The following is a 24,136-nucleotide window of genomic DNA, read 5'->3' on the forward strand; positions in this document are numbered from 1 at the left end:
ATCTACCGGAGCAATTGCAAACAGCAATAAATAGATGAGATTATTATAGAGAAATCAGTTTGACCTATGACCATTGGGTGGGGTGCATTCAATAACGTTTTGAGTTGGGTGGGTAGCCAGGGTGAAGAAAACGCTATGGGCACACCTTCTTTTGAATGTGCTAAACACCGATAATTGGCTCCGTTATTTGTAAAACGACAAAGCAATAATCGGATGATTTGTCCGATCAGTGTCAGGAGTTAACGCGAAACGTTGGCCCTGACTACGTTAATTTAAATAAATATAGACAGTAGAATGAAGCTGTAAAATATGATAATAATTATTCGCCTCCCACAAAGGCTTCCGTCAGAGAAAAGAACGTGGTACTTCTCAACTTTTGTGATCCGGTTTTTTTACTTCTTACTTATGATCCCATTAGTTTTCTAATGATATCTTTATTCTAATGATATTTTTATCTGCAGTAGTCAAGGCAGACTGGACCCTGGTTCAAAAGACTGATTCAGTCACTTCAAAAGCAATTCTTCACAGTGCACAGACACGATTCATCTGTTCAGTCATTCAAAACACTCTTCATTATAAATTTGCGTTTCTTTGTAGGGAAACAAAACAAACAGCCCGGCAAATGTTAAAGTGTCTTGAATTCGTGAGTTCACCGTTGGGTGCCTGCATTGTTCATTTAACATGTTTGACTTTCCATCCAAATGTCTTCCTCTTAAGCACAGATTTCGATTACGCCGAGATTATCCAAACGTTTGTCACCCAATGAAAATTATCAGGTAACAAAAATGCAGTCGTAACCTTTGAGACGATTGCCACCAGATGATATTGTAATGAAATCTGAATTTTACAATTTAATAGTTAACTTGTACCGATATTATCAACATGATGGACTATAGTGTGCGGAGGCTATGTACTTCTTTGAATTGTTGCAGGATTCCTTCAGTTCAATGAACTCACAGTGACAACGGTGAAAGCCTGAAAGTCTTGTAATATTGATGTGGTCGTCGCTATCGTTTGTAATGTGACCTACTTACAGTCCAAATATGTTCTTTGTGATTAATAAAATGATTTTTGAGTGGTCGATCGTCGTACATTTTGGAATTTCAATCGGATCTAGGGCATATGTGTATTTGTCCAATTACAAGTTGTTTTATTCGAGTTTTATCTGACGATAACTCGTCTGTTCATCATTGTTAACATGGACTGGCGGTGTATTGGGAGAAAATGTAGATGACAATGATGAAGATACTTTGAAGTGTTGAATTACATTGTAATTCTTGGTCAGAAAACTCTCCTCATACTCTTCTGTTATCAAAAGCCGTTTACACATGGATCTATGCAAATTACATAGTTACCACTGATTTGCCGGGTAACAGTAAAGAGCTGTTCCTCGATCACTGCTTAAGGGTAACCATTGCATATATTTTGATTTCTTTCCGAACGTGCCACGAAACCGGCCATAATTATATTCGTCTTGCAACTTTTTTATCTGATCGCAGACTCAGTCATCAGTCGTGATCATGTTGTTTCATATCAAGTAATTTCTCGGAAGCGTGCGATGATATATACTTGCACTGGATCGAAGTCCATTTTATAAAATTAAAGGAAAATTAACGTTTCGTTGACAGAAGAATGTGCGGAGGTTACACAACACTATTTACACTCGAAACTTTGTAGCAGTTTGATCACGTGGGTTTGTTTACTATGACTGGTAATTATCATAGATTTTATCTGTATGAGTAAGTTTTCATTGCACACATAACCTTCTGTTTCGTCTGTTAAACATTGTGATCAGTATGTCTGTTAAACACTGGTGATCACTATGTCTCTCAGAGGACGTTAGAGGGATCTTTTCACAAGACATTCTCCGCACATTTTAAAGTTTCATGGTGATGACATAGCTACCGGCAACTGCACACCTGTACAAAGCGATAACATTCCTTTCCAGAGCTGTCAATGTAATCAGCGCAGATTTACGGCCGGAGTTGGGCAGATCGTCCATGTAGCATTGTTTCACAAAGTCAGATTGGCCCCCGTGCCCATTGTAAACTGGGTGTAGTTCCACGTCCAAGGGTATCTGCTGGTCGACTTTTCGGTTACAAGACTTTTTTACGTTGTATCATGGGTGACTTCACCTAACAACGGCTCTATCCATACCAACCAAGGAGTTGAAGTCAACCAATACAACGTCGCTTCGTCCGTGCGTGCAAAAAAGAATTGCACACTACACACAAGTAGGCGATTGCATGTGACGTCACTGTATATAGAGAAGGAGTTTGCCAACGCTGGCGGTAAGTACGTCTACTCCAATCACTTAAATGTTTACTGTAACGTGTTAGTACGACAATAGACGAAACCTCTGTAGGTGTTCAGTGGCAGGAAAGTAAGAGAAGGGAGGATGTAATCAGAGGGGAGGGTGCAATAAGAGGGACGGAGGCAACCAGGGGGGGGGGTGAGGAGGCAATCAGACTAACAGGGACAAAATAACACTGAGACATCACATAAGAGTTCAGAGGCCGACTTTCGCTACCCCGTAAAATGTACTCTGGCAAGATGGAAAATCCGAAATCCTGTGTGTGGCCCATGTAAAAATATGAACGGCATGCTTAATCGACAAAAAATACAACAAAACCAACGATTTTTTGCATTCATTTCTTTAAGGAATTCCATACTCTCATAGATTTACTCGGACTGAGACCGGACTTTTCAGTCATAAAACAGCTGTTCATAGCTTTGTAGAGCACCTATCGGGGCTTGTACATCTGTGATACAATAAGCCTGTTGAAAATCCAGCAAACACTGTATACTATATTTAATCATACATCAAACACATTACCTAGCGTATAAAGGAATTCTTGTGTTGTGACAGAGTCACGACTCGATATCGGAAAATAAAAAATGTGCTGTTTACTTATCGAACAAGGCGAAGAATTTATCAGACAGATGCAAAGTTAAACTTTTGTTACTTTTAAAAGTACGACAGCAAAATCACATTTTCACTTAGAATACCCACTTGCGTTTGCATAATATTTCTGTGTCCTTTTGACGTCTCAGTCGTCGGAACTGCGCCTGTGCGAGTTTCTTGTTTACAAACAATGTATTTCGTACACGATATCTAGATGCACCCCATCACCATCACCATAGCTGTAACATTTAAAATTATGCGATGTAGATTATGACAGACATGTTTTACTTTCATCAATCACCATCGAACCTTGGATACAGTGTTTGAATTGGTTGACGACTGTATCAGAGACTAACATGTATAATCTCTTCCCTCTACCTCTATAAGGAAGTTATTAATTAATTACACTGTTTTCAAAACTCCGTTTGGTGTGTGTAACAAGAAATGACAGTAGAGTCAGTACTAATCGCAGGATAGTTTTCAGGAAAATTATTTCCCCCAAATAAAGCTACTTATCAAAACTTTAACTTAATATGAGTGAACGAAGCCTAGAAGACTCTCATCGATAATTTCAAATATTCCAGTGATAATATCGCGTTTCTCTGGTCACGTCGTTAGAACACACACAAAGAGAAAAGTAGTAGTATTTGTTGTTTAATTATCATCAACTCTTTACATCTGGGATTTCAACTAGTAATGTTATGATTCATTCAACCTGAGAAATGTTCTATTACTACCATCCTATTATTCTTTTGATCGAAATGTGGGTAAAAACAAAGAAATTACGTTTTATTGAAAACAACTCAAAGTATTTCTGACTGACTGACCGAAACTCTTTATTGAGGCTGATGTGCAGCGTCTCGGGAGCTGTTATCCAATTGGGTGGCTGAATCTTAACGTTACAATTGAATAATACAAATAGACTCCCTAGGTTGCTGTGAATACTGACAATCAACCAATCAGATATAACCTTTATTTCAGCCATTGTAAAAATTAGAAAAACGAGAATGTGCTGTCAAAAATTCCATGACTGCGTACGTTCCTGAGTAAACAAATGACAGAGAAAAGGACGAACTAGTTTTTTGAACTGACCTTTCCTTTGTAAGCTACTTCACAGATAATTTAGGTATTTAAGGCTTTATATAAGCTTTTTTCTCCCTCAAGTGCGGAGTTTTTTCAGTGTCTGATAGATGTGAGGGGGTTGGGAGAGCCAAGGAGAGTGAGGGAGACGTTGCTGAGACAAAGACTGATACACATGGTAAATTTGAAATTTGGAATTGTTCTATTTATTTCCTTTCAGTAATGTCGGTAGAAATCTGTAAAAGTTTGTTGACACTTGTTTGCAGGACAGAAATACGGCTAGCAATTCAATCTAAATGTTGATTGCATGACTTCGTTACCAAATCGATTGACGACTCACGATTAATTGCTTGAATTTTTCAAATAATTTGTGCAAGTTTTGGATGCCATGCAGCATACCACCACGTGCACAGTAGTCGCTTGGGCATGACACAACAATCAGCCTCAATGGGCCTGCCCGTTGTCTATACTCCATCGGCCATCTAAACAACCGCTGCATTTTATTTCAACTTTATATAAACTGAATCAATAATCCATGAGTTGCTGTTTACTTTTACAATTAGAATTCTTCATATATTTTATAATACCACTCTAGCAATGTAATATACTCCCAAAACTTTCAAAACGATAAGTCTGTAAACGGTGATACAATGAAACTTTGTCATGATGGGCAATGAGCGACAAATGCTAAACATGGTAGTCCGGTCACTGATTTGGTAGTCCGGTCAATGACTTGGTATTCCAGTAACCGACTTGGTATTCCAGAAACCGACTTGGTAGTCCAGTCACTGACTTGGTAGTCAAGTCAAAGATTTGATAGTCCAGTCATCGATGTAGTCGGTTAATCTTTAGCTTTGCTGCTCAGTCACAGATCTGATATTCCAATTCACTGTCCCTCCAAGGAAACGTACCCAATCGTAGACTTGGTAGACCAACCACCGTCTTAGCAGGTTAGTGAAGGAAAAACCGGGCCATTGACAGTCAGGGAACATCAACAAATCTAAATTAACGTTTACAATCATGGTTCTTAAGATCAGATAAGACATGTCCTGTATCTACATTGTCGTTGCGATACGGCAAAGCACTGTTTCCCTTTTCATTTTCTTGGCGCTGCATGTACATAGGTCAGGGTTGGTCGAAGTATATATTAAATTATGTCACTTCAGACATGGAACTTCACGTAAACATTTCACAAAAGCAATGACAATGACCGTGGAGACTTGAGAACCCCCCCCCCCAGGTAACCTGACGTATAAACCCTTCGACTTTGAAACAATAAAATCTGCTCCCTGTATAACTATGAGTGAAACAAAATGGAGTTGAGTTAGAATTGCTGTGGGTGAGTAAACGAACGTCTTGTTAACAGAATTACGCTCGTTAAAGATCAACCGTTATATTCATAACACGCAAAGAAGTGTAAGTACCGACGCAGCTGAATAAATGACTGTCCTGCTGGTAGAATTACTGTGGTTGGAGATCAACCGTTATATTAATGACACGTACAGAAGTGTAAATACCGACGCTTCGACGTCAGTCACGACTGACCGCATTGTTTGCTCTTTGGCAACCACCGACGTATACAACCTAACAAACATCGATCGGTTTGACGTCAGTAGAATTCGGGAGAGGGCGGAAGGCGGGCGTCAGGTTCGTTATTTTCACTTACCGAAGCTTTGTTGTCGTTTAAAAATAGTACTCAGGGCGTATCACTATTTTTGAAAGTTTCTCTCGAATAGCTTTTAACTTCTGCTAGTGTCACCTAAGTTTATCTGAGACGTTGATTGTCAACAAGCGTGATTTCACCAACATCAGTAGAAAACAAATTTATAAAGTTCATTTCTTAACATGGTACAAATAAAATATGAAGAGGTTCAGACACTCGACACTGTATTCTTTCCCAGGTGACATATCATTGTTTCACGATGAGTGAAGTATTCGTACCTAGTCTTTCTCTAGGGCCTACGAATTATTTACTAGATTTTTGATCGTGTCATTACATAATACAGATAATACATACAACTGTCATGATTGTCCTATCAATGTTTCACGAGTCGTCATGATGATGAGTGATTAGGTACACGGCAGACATCCGCTTTGACACCAACTCGCCTTGATTCACACGTTTACCGATGAATTGTACCTCTCTGTGACTGAAAGTAGTCACTGAACTTGTCAATACTTGTATAACGCAGCGAGTTGTTTTCATTCGTACCATTATCCTGTGATACATGAGATGTCCATCGTATAGTCGACTTAGTTTGTCTCGCCACTGTCAGTGATATCATATCGAAGAAAATACCTGGAAAATGCCATTTATTTAGGTTTCTCGATATTTGATGGCGAAACAATCCCGAATACCGACGTTTTTCATCATGGTTTTTGTCCTGCACGGAAAACATTTTCACCAGCAGTACGTGTAAGAAAGAGAGATATTTGAAAGGTATTACACGCTTAACCAATTAGACGGCGCAATTACAGATAGCATATGGCCATTCCAAAAAAAATTAAGTAGAAATAAAAAAATGCTGAAGAACAAGTTGAAGGGCATTATACCACTGGATGATCATTTTTGTGTTGCAAACAAATACAAAATCTTTATTTGTGGGTGTATGTACATTGGTTTGACTTCTACGTTTATTGGAGTATTAATTTGTCCATTTTCATCGAATATATTTGGAAACAAAGCGAATATGTAAGGTTAAAATCTTTACATGTACAACCTGCTTTAGTGCAGATATCTGCGTGATGTCATGACGTAATCACATGTGACTGTCAGAGGTACTGCCCGCTTTGTATTATCGATCTTATCCACGATTAACACAATACAAGTGATGTAGGTGTTTGTTGTTTGAATGACATCGCCGGCTCCATGGCAACACGATCCTCAACTCTCACTGTATCCAAGACATTTCGTAAACAATAACAGCAACATTAAAAAAGGTTATTCTTAAAACATTTGACCAAAGGAACACACTTTCTAAAAGCTAAATTTCTCAGAGATCTACCCGTGTTGACGAGGTAACCCAGTAGTTAAAATATGTGCCAACTCGAATGGGGACACTGAAATAAAATGATAAGTTATGGAAGTCATTTGTTTAGGTGCAGTCGAGTGCGTCTAGCTTTAAACAAACGTAAACTTTAATCTATTAGTCAATGCGACCCCAGTGACCGCTGAACACCAGGGCACTGTGACGTGTAACATACTGATCAAACGACAGTAGGTTTTTCTAGTCCTAAGATTACGGATCTGGTCGGGCTGCTTAGCAAAGTATTAGTGAAAGGTGTTCTAGTGTTTCCTACAGAAACTACGGAACTCAAGGTTTGTGTTGTGTCCTAAACTATTACGTGTAAGCACTTAATGTGACAAGATACCTAGTTTTCACCACGGTTCCTCTTCCCAGGGTTGAGGGACTGTTTTACATATCTAGTTTTTGATGTTTAGTTTTCCATGCTTAGCTTCCATGTCTAGTTTTCAATACTAGTTTTTGATATGTTTCCCATTCCAAATTTTCATCATTAGTTTTCCATATCAAGTTTCCATATCAAGTTTCCATACCCAGTTTTCCATTCTAGTTTTCCCTGTCTAGTTTAAATTTGAATGTCTAGTTTTCCATGTCTATTTTTGCCCATTGTCCTTCCAGCCAGGATGCCTGTAGTTGTCCATATCTAGTTTTCCATGCCTAGTTTCCCATGCCTAGTTTTCCATGCCTTGTTTTCCTTGTCTAGTTTATGATATTTAGTTTTCAAGTTCCATGCATAGTTTTCTGTATAGTTGTCCATATCTCTTCTACGTACAGGTTTCATTCACTCAGAGGTTTGTGATTTATTTCAATGTTCACGGATTGTCGTCTACGGTTTATGCTGGTTGTTTATCATAAAATTGAGTTCAGAAAATAGATGTTGGCTTCGAGCGGGTGACGAGAACCATGGGTTGAATGAACACAATACTTTAGTCAAGTGCATGTATTGGAAATACTGCAAAATGTTGTGAATGACCTGACCTGAGTTTTGGTTGAAATTCTCAGATGATGATATCAACATTTTCTTTGTACAAAACTACAAAACACTTTCATACAAATTTGTGCATTTAATCGTATAAAGAGAAAATATCTTGATTACTCTTAGAGTGAAATATCAGTGTTCTAAATTTTAGGTACTGCAAAATATTTTATCATATTGGCAAAACTGCAGCCGTGTGACGCTGATAAACAATTTTACAGACACTTGTGCAAGTTGTTAACATTCGGTCTTTGCAATTGCAAATTGTAGTTTACCGACACTTCACACAAATACGAGTGATTGGTTAATAATTTGAATCATAAAAGCTAATAATCACAAATCTCACCGAGAACGTGTTTTGGAATCACATATGAAAGAAATCCACACTATGTCGGAATAATATAGCTCTACCAGAAAGCCTCACTTATTCGGGATACACGGGGGCGACCGAACAGTGTGACCAACTTAGCGGGTAAACAGTACTGATCGTATTTCAGTCTCGCTGTCATTCGACCTCACAGACTGATTTGTGTTCATGTGATTTGTTACTGTATCGTTATCATTTGTCATGTTGTGACAACACTTTATGCCGCCACAACTTCAACGATCTGGTCCCGTTCCGTATGATTTACTTCTTTCACTCTGAAACCGATTGCGTTATCGTGGTTTTCAAGGTAACGAAGGATGTTATTCAAGATGCAGGGATTGAATCAAATTCTTGGTACGATTTTTCTCGATCGTCGAGACCACACTACAGCCGCCATCTAGTGTTAGACATGTATAACGTTTCCTTATTTTGTTCAGCGAGTTTCAATAACGTAGTCTCTCTAGGCTAGAAAAGATACTGTGACCTTTTATTTTGTTCTTGTTTAACCAAAGAGCACATAGGTTACATTGGAAGGACTTCATACCACATGCATGAAAAGTATCGTTAAAATGATACATCAACTGAAAACAAATTTTAGTGCGGCCGCTAGGCCGCTGTACATTTCATAACAGTTTCAATTACGTTCGTTTCCATTTCATTTCCCACTTGCAGGTGTAAAGTGCATTGACTTCTGTGTGTGCGGTGCAGAACACAGACCACTTTGTGTGTGGTGCAGAACACAGACTTTTCCTGACAATTTGTGACTGTATATCATATCCCTCAGACACCGCCTACCATTTTAATCAATCGGCGCATAAATTTCATTTGAACTAAGATGGAAAGTGAGGACAAACCAACAAAGTCTTCTCTGGTATTCAAATCTAAGAACCTCAAAGAATTAAAGGACGGTTTATGTGCTGTTTTGGACGTTTTTGATAGCGTTCTTGAGTTGGATCCCGAAAACCAGACAAGACTTGGTTGCATCGAAATAAACGAGAGACTACAAAGAGTGGTGAGTATAACTTGGTGTTTGTTTGTTTGTTCGGTATTTTTTTCTCTCTTCTGGGGATATTCCCCAACACCTCACTGTGTCACTCTATCAGTAATCGTCTATGTCCAAGCCTCTTATTGCCATCATGGCGCTTTACCAAGCATACTGGATCGTTGTTTATTTGGTGAATACACTACAGATAACAGACGTGACATCAGCAAAGGATAGACGCGTCAAATATAGTAAGCAGTACAATAGGGACCATTAATGTGTCAGGAACTAGTATAGGGACCATTAATGTGTCATGACTAGTATAGGGACCATTAATGTGTCAGGACTAGCAGGAACTAGTATAGGGACCATTAATGTGTCATGACTAGTATAGGGACCATTAATGTGTCAAGACTAGTATAGGGACCATTAATGTGTCATGACTAGTATAAGGACCATTAATATGTCAGGACTTGTATAGGGACCATTAATGTGTCATGACTAGTATAGGGACCATTGATGTATCAGGAAGAAGTATAGGGACCATTAATGTGTCATGACTAGTATAGGGACCATTAATGTGTCATGACTAGTATAGGGACCATTAATGTGTCATGACTAGTATAGGGACCATTAATATGTCAGGACTAGTATAGGGACCATTAATGTGTCATGACTAGTATAGGGACCATTAATGTGTCAGGACTAGTATAGGGACCATTAATGTGTCATGACTAGTATAGGGACCATTAATGTGTCATGACTAGTATAGGGACCATTAATGTGTCATGACTAGTATAGGGACCATTAATATGTCAGGACTAGTGTAGGGACCATTAATATGTCAGGACTAGTATAGGGACCATTAATGTGTCATGACTAGTCTAGGGACCATTAATGTGTCATGACTAGTATAGGGACCATTAATGTGTCATGACTAGTATAGGGACCATTAATGTGTCATGACTAGTATAGGGACCATTAATGTGTCATGACTAGTATAGGGACCATTAATGTGTCAGGACTAGTATAGGGACCATTAATGTGTCATGACTAGTCTAGGGACCATTAATGTGTCATGACTAGTATAGGGACCATTAATGTGTCATGACTAGTCTAGGGACCATTAATGTGTCATGACTAGTATAGGGACCATTAATATGTCAGGACTAGTGTAGGGACCATTAATGTGTCATGACTAGTATAGGGACCATTAATGTGTCAGGAAGTAGTATAGGGACCATTAATGTGTCATGAACTAGTATAGGGACCATTAATGTGTCAGGAAGCAGTATAGGGACCATTAATGTGTCAGGAAGTAGTATAGGGACCATTAATGTGTCATGACTAGTATAGGGACCATTAATGTGTCATGACTAGTATAGGGACCATTAATGTGTCATGACTAGTATAGGGACCATTAATGTGTCATGACTAGTATAGGGACCATTAATGTGTCATGACTAGTATAGGGACCATTAATGTATCAGGAGGAAGTATAGGGACCATTAATGTGTCAGGAACTAGTATAGGGACCATTGTTTCAAGAACTAGCATAGTATTATTTATTCTTGGACCAACTTTACATTTTGAGGGAGTAATAAAATGTATAGAAATCCAAGTTTTAAAAACCTTTGCACTCAAAGACGACGTTAAGTTCGACCAAAATTTTCAAAGCGGCGTGATAGACGTAAGACTTGGATGGTTCAAAATATCCACTTTGTAACAGCAACTAGTTTGTCTTCACCTGGTGATGTCTTTACCCGGTGAACAAAATGACGTGTCTGTATCATTGAGACAAATGCACAGCTCTAAACTGACGTCACAGGTCAGGCACGAATAGATGTCCTTGAGTGTAATTTCGTTGTTATCCCTGCTTTTGAAGAAACCGGCGCCTATCGATTTAGATAAACGAGCACAAAAACTATTTCGACAATTCATCGATTCCCTTTCATGATCCTCTGTTTGAAGTGTCAAAATAAAACACTATCGACGTCGTCAGTGTCAGTAGCTGACTTTGGAAGTGGTGTTTTCTTTCAAGCGATTGACAGAAGAACATCATTGAAGTTAAAGACGTTTCGTCAGCAGTTTTAATTGGAATTAGGGAGACGTCATTATTTACGGTCGGGGATCGGAAGTGGGAGGGGGTCCCTCAAAAACTGTCGAACTGGAAGGTGTGTGTGTGTGGGGGGGGGGGGGCTCTGCAAAAAAAACCTGATCATCAAAAGAGGGGTAAGCAAAATATTCACATGTGACAGTTTTTCTAAGTGTCATCTAATGGCGGTATTTTGGCGTCAAATGTTCAACAGTTTCTGAATAAGGAGCGGAGACCCCTCTTGAATGAATTAACCCCTCTTGACACCCCCACCATGAATGAACACCCCCACCATGAATGAACACCCCCACCATGAATGAACTACTCTGCAGTTGTCTGGTCATCTAACATACATTGCGGTAAAATTGAGTGAATACAAACGCTGGTTTCAAACTGTTCCTGTATTTTCTTGCCTTTTGTTGCACTGCTAAAGATACTGGACAGGTTTAACTTGGTGTAGATTCACTGTTTATGAACATAAAACATCAAATCTATAATTTTGCGCTTGATTTACGGCTTTTACCCGTATCTAGCAGGCAGTATTACTTCCCAACATGCCAAGCTAGCCAGAATGTAGAGCATTTTCACTTCTCGGCGTGGTATGTGATAGCAGGCTGAGTCAGTGAATATATATTCAAAGTATCTCTGTTTTCAGATGCCTTCAAATATTCCAATCTTTGTTAAAGTGCAACACATTTTACATATTATGCCCCCAGTGTTTTTGATCAAATCGAGTTAATGGTGACATGGATATAGCAGGAAAATGCTCACTGATAAAAGTGGCAAAAATGGCGTTAAATAAAAAGTTGAGTATTTCATCACAATTTGAACAAATATTATTTAGGCTAAGCCAGCCCTTGGAACCTGCATGGCGAACTTAATGTAAACTGGTTAGGCGGTTTATATCATTCTATAGAGGAAGAATCTTTAAATGCAATAAGGTTAACGGACGGCAACGGACGACAGAAAACGACGGAAAATCGCCTATTTAATAAGTTCCGTGTCGCTGACAGCGAAGCTAAACAGTGATGAACACTTTCGATTCGAATGTTTATGGAAAGAAAATGAAATATGGAACATGGAACGCCCAAAGGTTTGCCTGACTCAGTTACTTAGACTTTATATTTTCATTAAGATACTACAATTTTTACACCAATGATAGACTAAGTAGGCCGATATTTCCTTCAGGCCTCATAAATCACTTTCATCGAGAGACTTTCCTGGGAGGGAAACGCATCATATCCAATCTGCAACCTGTTAGGGTTACTTTAAGATTTAGCTTTTATCAAGGGATGTAGAATATGCTTGAGAGGGGCAGATAGGCTAGTGTACCCTCAGAAATTAAGTAGAGCATTTTGGAAAAAATCGTTAATGCCTGATATTGGTAAAACAACATTTGATTCTTATTATTCACTAGATCTACACAGTGCGAAAAAGTAGAAACAAAGACAGAAGGCAGTGGAATGTTCATTCGATGTTAACACGTTTACAACTTTCTGTTCTTTATCTGTCTAGCACAACGAAAAGTGGAAAAATATCAGATCACAATACTTAGATCGCAAGGGCGAAAATGACGATAACAGCGATGGGTCGGAGGACACCGACGAACCATCCGGACTCTTATTAGATATCTACGATAAACTTGACCTTGTCAAAGACAGTTTAGAAATCGCTTTATCGGTAGGTTTGCTGACAAATCTCTGTACAGTTGACATTGATTTGTTTTGTGATTCTGCAGAAATTATTTGTAGTGAGACAACGTTAGACGAATTTTGTCTACGACGTGCAATGAGAGTAGCCATAATTGAAATCAGTGGTGACGATAACAATGAAATGACGACAGTAAGGTTGAAAATAAAAATTCAACAGAGTTATTGCTGCTGCTAATGATGATGACGTCTAACATTGATGCTGGGAATGACGAAATTGATAATTATCCTCAAACTCACAATATGTCATCAGTTTTCTCTACAGTTTACTACAAACCGTTACCAATAACGAATGTTTTTTTTTATTTATTTCTCTTCTTAGATGAAAGTAACTCGTGAACAACAACTTTTGCAAGAAATGAAGCAACTTCAACGTGAGTCTAGTCAGTTTTCAAATAATTGGAAAAATAATTAGAAAAATAATGAGAAAAGTTACTTGGAGGAAAGTAGTAACTCGTTTTATTGCATTTTATAGGGATTAGCCCTCGTAAATACAATATCATATTTCATAAATATCCCATCCAAATTTCACAGTCCCCCCATACCTAAATGTATCAGATACGAAAGTTTTGAGAAAGAAGAAATCGCTGATATGTGCATCACAGCATACACCTTTCGATTTTATAATCAAAATTTTATACTCGTCTGTTCAAGGGAAATATCACTTTTGCATTTTGATTTTAGAAATTTATAAGAGTTTCTCCCTCAGCAATGTTCGATTGTTTTAATTACAGAAGAACTAATGAATACAAATCGAGATATGGCAAGTGTGAAATGGAAGTACGACGAGAAGACGAAAGAACTAAACACGCTGAAAGGTTCCCTTTATGCAGTACATCAACAGCTGAAAGATAAACAGGACATCATTACGCAGTAGGTATCATGTCACAATGATCGAAAGGCTGATGTGAGTGACCTACATGTAGTCTTTGAGCCTGGAGTGACCTACATGTAGTGTTTGAGACTGGAGTGACCTACATGTAGTGTTTGAGACTGGAGTGACCTACATGTAGTGTTTGAGACTGGAGTCACCTACATGTAGTGCTTGAGCTAGGAGTGACCTACATGTAGTGTTTGAGACAGGAGTGACCTACATGTAGTGTTTGAGCCTGCTGGAAAGGCTACGATTGACAGAGACGCAGACAAGCTTACTGACAGACTGTAAAACTGACATACATTACATGTATGGCAGCTGAAAGTAGAAAGGGATTGAATATACAAGAAAAATTGCCGCTTGAAATTTTCAGATACCAAGAAGAATTATAGGAAGCTAAGGCATTACTATGACATGATGAGAATCAATTTGAAGAAACTAGAAAATGATAGATGGATCATGTCACAACAATGGGATAAAAATGTCTTCTTTTTCTCAGGCTTAAAAAAGACGGCACAGTACAACTGTGGGAGAAAGAGAAGGGTAAACTCCTTGATCATGTCGGTAAAAGAGAGAAAGAATTAGAAGAAGAGTTAAAAGATTGGAAGAACATGCATGAAGAAACAAAACGGAGATTACAGGATAAGATACGGGTCAGTATGTGAATTAAATTACAGTAAATCTCAGATGGATCACGCATGTATAGTCTGTAATATGAAACAGCACAAAGTTACCCCAGTTCGAGTTTTCTGACGCTAAATTGATCATTATGCTGATTAGGACTCTCCTGTATTTTCAGTTGCAAACATTCACCTTATATCATTATGTAAATAAGCTACCAACTAACATCTAAATTGTTTTCTGACCGTTTTATGCAAATGCAGTTTGTTTAATGACCGCATAAACACATAATCAATAGTTTTGCTTTCAAATTTCTATGCTTTTCTAGTGGTACAATGTTATATTCTATAATTCATTAATTATCGCGTTTATTCTGCAAACCACATAAAAACTAATCAGATTGAGAACTGATGATGAACATTTGGTGATAATGTCTTGCATATCTGTAACAGCTGTCAATGATACACACATTTATGCCCAAAACAAACTAAAAAGGGTGGGAGAAAAGGAAAGCAAACCCATAACATCAGTCTATTCATGTTTCCATCACATAAATCTGTCAACAAACAATTTATTATTATTACTGAATGATTACACCGTTCAAACAGACAACAGACCACAAATAGACCACAAATAGATCACGAAATCATAAATAGATCACAGATCACAAATAGATCAGATACCACGAATAGATCAAAGGCCATGAGTGACAATGAACACATCGTACACACAGCAACAAATGACCCCGTAATTTCAGTGCCTCTATTTAATCCGACTGTATCCGTGCTAAAGAAACATGTGCTAAAAAACTGTGCTGACAAACAATAGTCCATCCATCCACGTAGAGAGACTGTTTTGACAAACAATAGTCCATCCATCCACGTAGAGAGACTGTGCTGACAAACACGATAGCCCATCCATCCACGTAGAGGCACAGTGGACAAACATGCTCCTATCGCGATCTCTACGTAGCAGTCTAACCAGAGCGTATTTAAAATTAAAAATTGGTGCAGCAACGAATTCATAAGTTTGGTTTGCTCTTAATATTTACAAATTGCGTCTCGATTAGCGGATTTAAGGGCAGCTTTCCTCACCGAACGCTACTTCGAGTTGTGTATTGCGATGTATTGCAAATATCGAGCGAAAACAATGATGCTATCAAATGGAAACACTCTTTCAATCCTACTGACTGTTCGAACTAATCTTAAATTAGATAGTTGCTTTGAAACCTAACACGCACATCATTTTTCAAAGTGTGACCAATTATTCAAACCACAGTAACCAAACTCTTTCATCGTAGACCTGCCATATTTCTATATTTATAAAATCTACTCAGTGTATTATTTAGAATCACTGTAGGCGTGAAGATGACATCATCAGTGAACTTTTCTTACAAATCATTACCACGCAGGTAAAATTTGTATATGTTAAGATCATTGTTTTAAGTCAACATTCAACACAGTAGCCGATTTGTATAAGCTATTTGTTATTCTTAAGAGAAATCAGAAAACACTTTCATTTTACTCGATAGCACAGTCGATCTTCGAAAAGTACCGGAAACTCAAACAGCCCGAACGACCTAAAAATTTAGTACACATATCTATAGTTTCAGATTTTTATTTTGCCGCTCACCGCAAACAAATGCTACTGATAGAGGGTGTCCATAGATAATTTAAAATATTAACAACGTATGTATGGGTGTCATCGTATCCAAGGTGCGTCCAATGTCTTCACTGCGTTAAGTTCCAAGGCATTTGAAAGCCCGGGGCAAGAGATGTTACCGATCTCTCAGAACTAACTCACCTGTAGGCCTTTGACGAGCTGATACTTTGAGAGTGGTACGGATCAGGGGCCGTTTTGTCATTTCCTTATCAAGTCTTCACAAAGTAGCTTAGTGGTGCCATGCGTACTCGCTTGTCGGGAGAATACATTTATAAATATTAATTAACAAGAGAAAATAATAAGAAAAAAAAATTACTTGACCAATTTTATTGGTCGGTTCTTTTTTTCTTCTTTTGCTTTTTTCTCTTTAGCTTGATCGTTTTCTGGTAAATGAAGAATTTTTTATGCCCTAGCTATGTGTCAAGCTGCGTATCTATTGTCTTTCTTGCTCTTGTTGCACTCTGAGGAATATCTAAAGTTGGCCGTTGAGGGCGTAAGAATCCCGCTATAATGTAGGTCTCAGTTTTGTCGAAAAAAAACTACAGGTGCACAGGTTGAGTCATAGATAGCTTATCCTAAGACATAAAGACACATGCACACATAAGAAAATTGGACAATGTTCTATATTAACAAAAAAGACGAGCTAAAAAGAAAATGAGGGACGAAAAAGAAGAAGAAAACAAAATTGGTCAAGTAATTTTAATTTTCTTATCATAAAAAATTCTCTCTTGTTTCGCTAATGTTTGTACATGTAAGCGCATTATTTGTGGCTCCCTGGGTGTAGTCTAGTCTACTTTGTCTTTTTGACCTCAGATGTTTTTGAGTTTTCCGTATTTTGATTGTAAATATTTTATATTCATTGTATTTCACGGTTTTTCACTTTCGTTTTTCTCCCATTTACTTAAAAATAGGTTATTTATCAACTGAAAATTCATTAATTTATTCGATCTTGCGCACAGGAACTGGATCACAAAGTGAAAATGGAGAAAATTACTTCTGAAGTGAAAATGAAACCAAATGCAATAGGTATGTATCATTATTCTGTCAAAACCTACAAAAGTATGTTTTATTATTCTGTGACAACCTGCCTGCTTCTTCGTAGACACTGTAAGAACATGCAACGATGCATCACGTATGAATAGTCAGCTAGCAACACAGCAAAACCAAATAAGATCAGGTTAATATGACTTTTTTGCAGATGGTATAACACTGACTGTGGTACCGTAGAGTCAAGATTGGTACATTAATTACTTTTATATTTCATTTCTAGGTACGAACGCAGAGAACGATTCCCTTAAAAGGCAGCTGTATATGAAAGAAAAGAGTTTGCTGAACGCTGAGCAAGAACTTCATCGCCAACAAAGGCTTTATGTAGGATGTCTTATAGGACTTCAAAGAGATTTTAAGTAAGTATCAATAACACCTCAAAGTTTGTAGGATGTATTCTTTCATTGTTGATGCACATTGCAGATATTCGAAGGGTATGGCGATCTCCGAGATTATTAGCGATTTGAATGTTTATAATAGAACCGTATCTTTCTCCTGTCCAGGGTGATGGTTGAACGGCAGGAACAGAAAGACAGACTGAGTTCAAAAGACGTTAGAAAATACCAGGACTTACTTCAAGCGATACTAGGAGGATCTAAAGCTGGCAAACTTGAATCATTGCGAGCAGATCTGCCAGATCATTATCTCTACAGCGGAAATGTAAGTAGCACAGAAATATTACAAGCAGACATTAAACTAAACATAGACACTTACATTCCGATGTTAACTGACATATACATTAACTGACAGGAACTATTGTATGATATCCCAATGTTAACCGAAAGGTACTATACTATCCCTATGTTAACTGATAGTTACGTTAACTGACAGATACAATGCTATTCCAACGTTAACTGACAGATACTATGCAATTCAATATACAACATATACTATGCAATTGAATGTTAACTAACATATACTATGCAATTCGATGTTAACTATTATATCATACCAGTATATTGATGGCGCAAATGCAGCGATCTGATTGGTCGAGACGCGAAAAGAACCATGGTATATTGGCGATATACCACGGCTGGCATACGCGCGAGCTCTCAGCTTGAGCAAAAACCCGTTTTCGACGTTCCATGCCAGAATTTCAATATATTGTTATGATATAATAGCAATAAATCACACCCAGCAACGGTATACCACTCGATTTTGACCAGTTCACTTCATATATGCACTCGCTATCGCTCGTGCATATATGTCGTGAACTGGTCAAAATCTCGTGGTATACCGTCGCTGGGTGATATATATCAAGTTATTGTTTCTAATGCTATTTTGATTTCTTATTTTACCCTTTACTTTGCCTTTTCAGGAAGTATTCGGGCACCCTTTGGGCAAGAAACTATCACCGATTTACAAAAATGGGTAGGTGTTTACGTAGGAAATGGGATATAGGGCTACGTTCACAGACACATCTTTTCTCTATCTTTTTTAAATACGCAACCTAAAAACCTCAAAAAAGTTTCAAGTAACCCTCACTCCAACTCATAATTATTTTGAAATCTCCATCCTCTCCAAATGTAAATTGTATCATGGTCCTCAAATGCGCTAGCGTGCGACACTTTTTAATTGTTTGCAAAGGCAAAACAATTGTCACGTGACCCTTTCTTGAGATTCATTTGATTTTCATCTTCCATTGGGTTCTTGTGTGAGTTGCTTTCAATGTACCTGTATCAAATATTTAATCCACCCATCCATGAATCAATCCCATCTCTCTGTCCATCCGTGCATTTAGTCACGAATGGCCACTGTTTTACTCTTTTTCATGCAACGGTCAATTCACTTAATTTATCAATCGTGATTTTCTCACTTATTTGTCAAATATTATCCCGTACAGATGATTGGAGAATATGAACGCAAATAGGTACTTGTCTAAATAAGTAGAGGCTAGAGGAATAAGAATTAAGGTGCCTCTCTAAAGTATGACTTTAATATGCTTTGAACCAACAATACTGTGAGAATGAGAGGCAATCCTGAAGATGTATTCTACGCACAAAAATTAAGCCAGTGTAGTCTTAAAATAACCGTACGCATTCTCATATTTCGGATAAATGCTGTCACTGAACTAGACTGAAAGATCCGTCGCTCGAGGGCGCTCTCTACGCTCCCCCTCTCAGAGCGTCCTCGAGCGACGGATCTTTCAGTCTATCACTAAACGAACACTTGTTATATTTTATGTCCTGCTAAAAGACAAATACAGCCAATCCAAAAGAAGATAAAAGGACTGGATGACACAGAAAGTGTGCCGTCAGACAGTGAGATATCTGGCAGCGAAAGTGTTGATATTGATAACAGAGAGTTAAAGAGAAAGAATCCATCGACTACACCACACAGTGAGTTTCATATTTTCCATCACTCAAAGACACGTGGTTACAGGGCTCAGGTATTTCAGTATATACGACTTTATAATACATCATATCTATAAACAAATAGGGAAATTAAGCCATTTCGAAGCTTTCATGTGATTTTATCGTACAACACATTGTATTCGACGAAAACGGAGGAAAAGCAACAGTACAGGATGTAGGAATGTGTAACAGTAGGGTATCTAGGAAATTGTATAACAGTATGGGATATAGGAATATACAACAGTATGGGATATAGGAATGTATAACAGTAGAGGATATAGGAATGTATAACAGTAGTTGATATAGGAATGTATAACAGTATAGGAATGTATAACAGTAGGGGATATAGGAATATACAACAGTATAGGAATGTATAACAGTAAGGTACAAGGGGATATACATGAAAAAGTAATTGAGGCAAAGAGATTTCTATCTTATTTATCAATTCCACACTATCTGGTCAAGACGAAAGAAGTAGGAAGTTCACTTTTACATTGAAATGAATTAAAGTAGTGTGCGCCTTTATGACATGTGACAGATATTCCGAATCTCAAACTTTTACAATATTCGTTTTGCCGACGACTTGTCGTGGCTAATTTCGAAACTTATGGAGTAAATAAATTTTCATTGACGGAGTTTTATGAAAATCTGGAATTTTGTCCGCCCCCCCCCCCCCGGTATAACATAGGGATGGCGGTCATCTTGAATTTCAAATATGGGTAAATATTAGGTAAATTGTTTGTATAGTACATGTGTACAATTGTTGCTAAAGTTTCGATATTACACATCTCCGGGAAAAGTGTCCCCTAGCAACGTGGTTGGAAAGAACACAGCCCAAGTTGAGATCAGTTAACAGAATCGTAACTTTTCATCTTGTTTCTGTTGACAGTACATCCAGAATTGATAGATAAAGACGGCAAACTTGACATCGTTGAAACAAAGAAGTACTATCCAATACTCACCGAAGACCAGGTAAATGTTTTTTTATGTCAGCTTTAATAAGATAGCTTCCTTTTATCAACTGAATACAACGTCATATTATTTATAAGTTACACAGTTTTAATTTTTCCGTCTCTTCATATACACTTGTAATACCCTAGCAACTTTGTAATATCACGGCTGTTCTTTTTATGCCTTACAGATACGAGAACAATTCGACAATTTCTGCCAATATGATACAAGTGGAGACTATTCACTGGATATGTCAGAGATGACCCACGCTATGCAAGCTACCATCGGCAACTATTACACACCTGCGCAAATTAGGGTAAAAAATTACTGCAACTGCACATCACGTGTATTTTCCCCATTTGGGGACGAATAGTGATATTCGAAAATTCGAGGCTGATTAGAAATGTCAGTATAAGGACAAATAAGAATGATTGCCATGAGTAAATAGAATGATATGAAGAAGTAAATCATAAGATACATTGGAATATTAAAAGCATACATCACTGGCCAGTTTTAAGTGTGATATTTTATGGCCCAGTGAAACAACACTTAAATATAATTCTCCATAGTTTGAGATTGTATCGAAAAATACAGACTAGTATAGTAAACCTTGTAACTTTTGACTTGTTTTGATGATTTTTTTACATCTATATTGCGCCATGGACCTCAATGCATGTGAGATCTTGTAAATTTTCACGATAGGTGGATTTAAGATGAGTGATTGAGACAATGCCCAAAATCACTTTTCACTAAAATTTGAGCTATCGCCCTCCTGCAATATCGTAATATGCATTTAGGGATTTCGTCTTCTCATTTGTTCGGTTTTGTTAAAAAGTATTGTCAAACATCGTTTTCCGTCAACTACAATATCTGTAAGATGTATGATTCTAATGTTGTTGTAATTGATTTTTCATTCACTTTTTTCATTTTTATACACCAGGAAGCGATGTTGGAGGTCGATGTAGACAGTTCTGACAGCATAGATTTTTACGAGTACCTTGGTGTTTCCGTCATGCTGAGAAAAAGAGCGGGAAAGTCGGCAGTATTCAAGAGCGGTCTAGTCAAACACGCGGGAAACAGTGTCTCCAAAATGTGTATCGTACAGTAAATTTGTAAAAAGGACGCTACTGTTGAATTTTTATCAGATGCAAATGACAATCAGAAATTAAAGATTTGAACGAACGACAACATTTTGATGTGAAAATCTTTCGATGTCGTTACTGTGACAATAAGGTTGACCACGCTTTCTCATTTTCATCATGATTAGATATTTGATATAAAATTGACTCTTCACGAAAGATCAGTTTGTTTATAAATGCAAGACGTAATGAATTATGTATTTGACAGTGTCATTCCAAAAGAAACAATCAACTAATGAGTTATAGACTCATATTGCCTGATAATAATCTCTAAAATGTATTCTAAACAGAAGAGTTATACAGTTAATGTCGTTATTCTAGATAAGATTACGATTACTATGCAAACTTCTGTGTATATTTTTTCTAAATCACCTGCTTTGTGAGTAGACTGAAAGATCCGTCGCTCGAGGGCGTTCTTTGTAAGAGAGGGAACGTAGAGAGCGCCCTCGAGCGACGGATCTTTCAGTCTACCTTGAGTGTTGCTTTCCGTGTGCCCCGAATTTTAAACACACACCTAAGTCAAAAACAAGTTATGAACTAAATATGTGCTTAAAATCCCACCTTTCTTTGGTCGAAAGTTTGATGTGTGAAGTTAGTAGTCACCTCGAAATTTGCTCAAACGTCATTCAAGGAAATTTGATCAAAGGTCGCCTTGTTAAATTTCGTAGTAGAAAAACAAATTACATAAAATTTACTGATTTGTGAAAATAAAAATGTCTGCCATCGCTGTGTTAACTCTGTGAGAAAAACAGGAAAATCGAATTTTCAACTTTCAAAAAGTGGAAAACATGAAAAGTTCACTTACTCCACGAACTTCCAAATAAAACCCATCAAGAGGTCAACCTAAATAGTACTGCAAAAATTTGAGCGTCGGCATATCTTTCCCCGAGGCGCATTCTACCTTCCGTACGATTTAATTTTATTCTTGTTACATTACCTTGTAAGTAGTTATGTCAGGTGTGATATTTTTTGTAAAAAAAATAGAGATTTTTATTATATTTTACGTTGCGACTGCACTAGAAAAGACAAAGTTATTTTGAACAAAACTATTTATAAAGATATATTGATAGTTAAACAGTGGGCACCGTGTTGATGACGTCAACGGTTGGATAAAATCCAACATGCTTGTACAGAATGGTGACAAGACACAAATTGCTCACCTGTCGTCACGTTTGAAATCCAATGTGACAAAGCTGGGTAGTCTGAGAATCGGCCATTGTGACATTATTCTTTTAGTTTCAGTCAGGAATCGGGATGGTTGCATGTCTGACCATGTTAATATGTTGCGAAGAAGTTTCTTTTCTTTGTATAGACTAGCTAAGATCAGTAAACCACTTGATAGATCTACAATAGAAAAAAACCGTCATGCATTTGTGACATCCCAACTAAACCACTGTGATAGTCTTTTGTTTGGTATTCCTAATGGCCAACTTACTCAACAAGCACTTGTACGTGAATTTTGATCATATCACATCCCATCCTTGAAGATCTTCTTTGGCTACAGGTAGATGCCTGGATTAATTTGAAATACTCTTGTTAAGCTTCAAAATTGCTCATAGAAATACACGTGTTTATGTAAGAGAATTTTTTTAAAATTATATCTACCAGAAACAGACCAACGATTCGATGAGAAATTACGCTTAACACCGCTTCATGATAATTTCAACAAGATAGAGGTCAGAGAGTGTTTTCTGTTTGTGCGCCCTCACTCTCGAATGTATTGCCATTGGAAATCAAGGCAGCTAGAACTGTTGACAGTTTTAAGTGCAACTTGAAAACTGATAATGTGTCTTCCTTTTGTTAATTTTATTGTTTTTATCATGTGATTTTTCTCTCTTAAGTTTCGTGTATGGTGGTATATTTTTATTTTTTACATTTTATTCTGCTATGTACAATGTGCTGAGACGTGTATGAAGTGCATTTCGAACAAATTATTAATAATATATAATAATAATATTTCCACGATTACCGACGACTTTGGAGTTCCAAATGTGGTTTTAATAAATGAAAGCTTCCTTTAAAAGGCAAGCAAACAGAAGTCCGTTGATTGACAATGATTAAGTAAAATTGCATATCTTCATTTGCGGTGCATCCGAGATTGACGAGATCGGCGAAGATCAGTAATATTTTGAAAAGAAGTTAAATTGTAGGAATTGCAATTCGGCCAGGTTGACGAAAGTTTTAATTTAAACAGCACGATGTTTGACTAGTATGTGAAATTTTGATTGAAACAGCTTGTCTGTCTTGTATATGGCTGAAATTAGCCGTTCTTGTGGTTGCTGACATTTGGCTGAGTGCCAGTATAGACAGGTTGAGCTGGTTCAATAACTCGTGATTTTTATCTGGAAAAT

At 37.5% G+C, this 24,136-nt stretch overlaps 1 protein-coding gene across 2 annotated transcripts; it reads left to right on the plus strand.

Annotated features, from left to right (window-relative positions):
* Positions 1 to 2,151: 2,151 nt before the first annotated feature.
* Positions 2,152 to 23,823, plus strand: LOC139119501 (structural maintenance of chromosomes protein 2-like). 2 transcript variants are annotated; one of them, XM_070683358.1, is made up of 14 exons: positions 2,152 to 2,291; positions 9,024 to 9,363; positions 12,944 to 13,108; positions 13,460 to 13,511; positions 13,872 to 14,010; positions 14,511 to 14,664; positions 17,254 to 17,320; positions 17,565 to 17,700; positions 17,845 to 18,001; positions 18,660 to 18,712; positions 19,538 to 19,680; positions 20,585 to 20,667; positions 20,837 to 20,962; positions 21,587 to 23,823. In XM_070683358.1, exons 2-14 carry the CDS (start codon positions 9,187 to 9,189, stop codon positions 21,752 to 21,754), a joined length of 1,620 nt encoding a protein of 539 aa, XP_070539459.1. In that variant the 5' UTR covers positions 2,152 to 2,291; positions 9,024 to 9,186; the 3' UTR covers positions 21,755 to 23,823. The 2 variants fall into 2 exon arrangements, with proteins under 2 accessions (XP_070539459.1, XP_070539460.1); XM_070683359.1 differs by lacking the exons at positions 2,152 to 2,291; positions 12,944 to 13,108 and having other exon boundaries at positions 9,050 to 9,363; positions 21,587 to 21,828.
* The last annotated feature ends 313 nt before the right edge of the window (positions 23,824 to 24,136 follow it).

The sequence above is a fragment of the Ptychodera flava genome, chromosome 19 (assembly GCF_041260155.1).
Source record: "Ptychodera flava strain L36383 chromosome 19, AS_Pfla_20210202, whole genome shotgun sequence".
Classification (NCBI taxonomy): Eukaryota; Metazoa; Hemichordata; class Enteropneusta; family Ptychoderidae; genus Ptychodera; species Ptychodera flava.

What these genes read in the sequence shown, in the direction of transcription:
- LOC139119501 (XM_070683358.1), top strand. Translation starts at nt 9,187, where the DNA reads ATGGAAAGTGAGGACAAACCAACAAAGTCTTCTCTGGTATTCAAATCT. An exon ending in AGAAATGAAGCAACTTCAAC is followed by an intron (nt 13,512 to 13,871) that starts GTGAGTCTAGTC and finishes TTTTAATTACAG; the next exon opens with AAGAACTAATGAATACAAAT. An exon ending in GGACTTCAAAGAGATTTTAA is followed by an intron (nt 17,701 to 17,844) that starts GTAAGTATCAAT and finishes TCTCCTGTCCAG; the next exon opens with GGTGATGGTTGAACGGCAGG.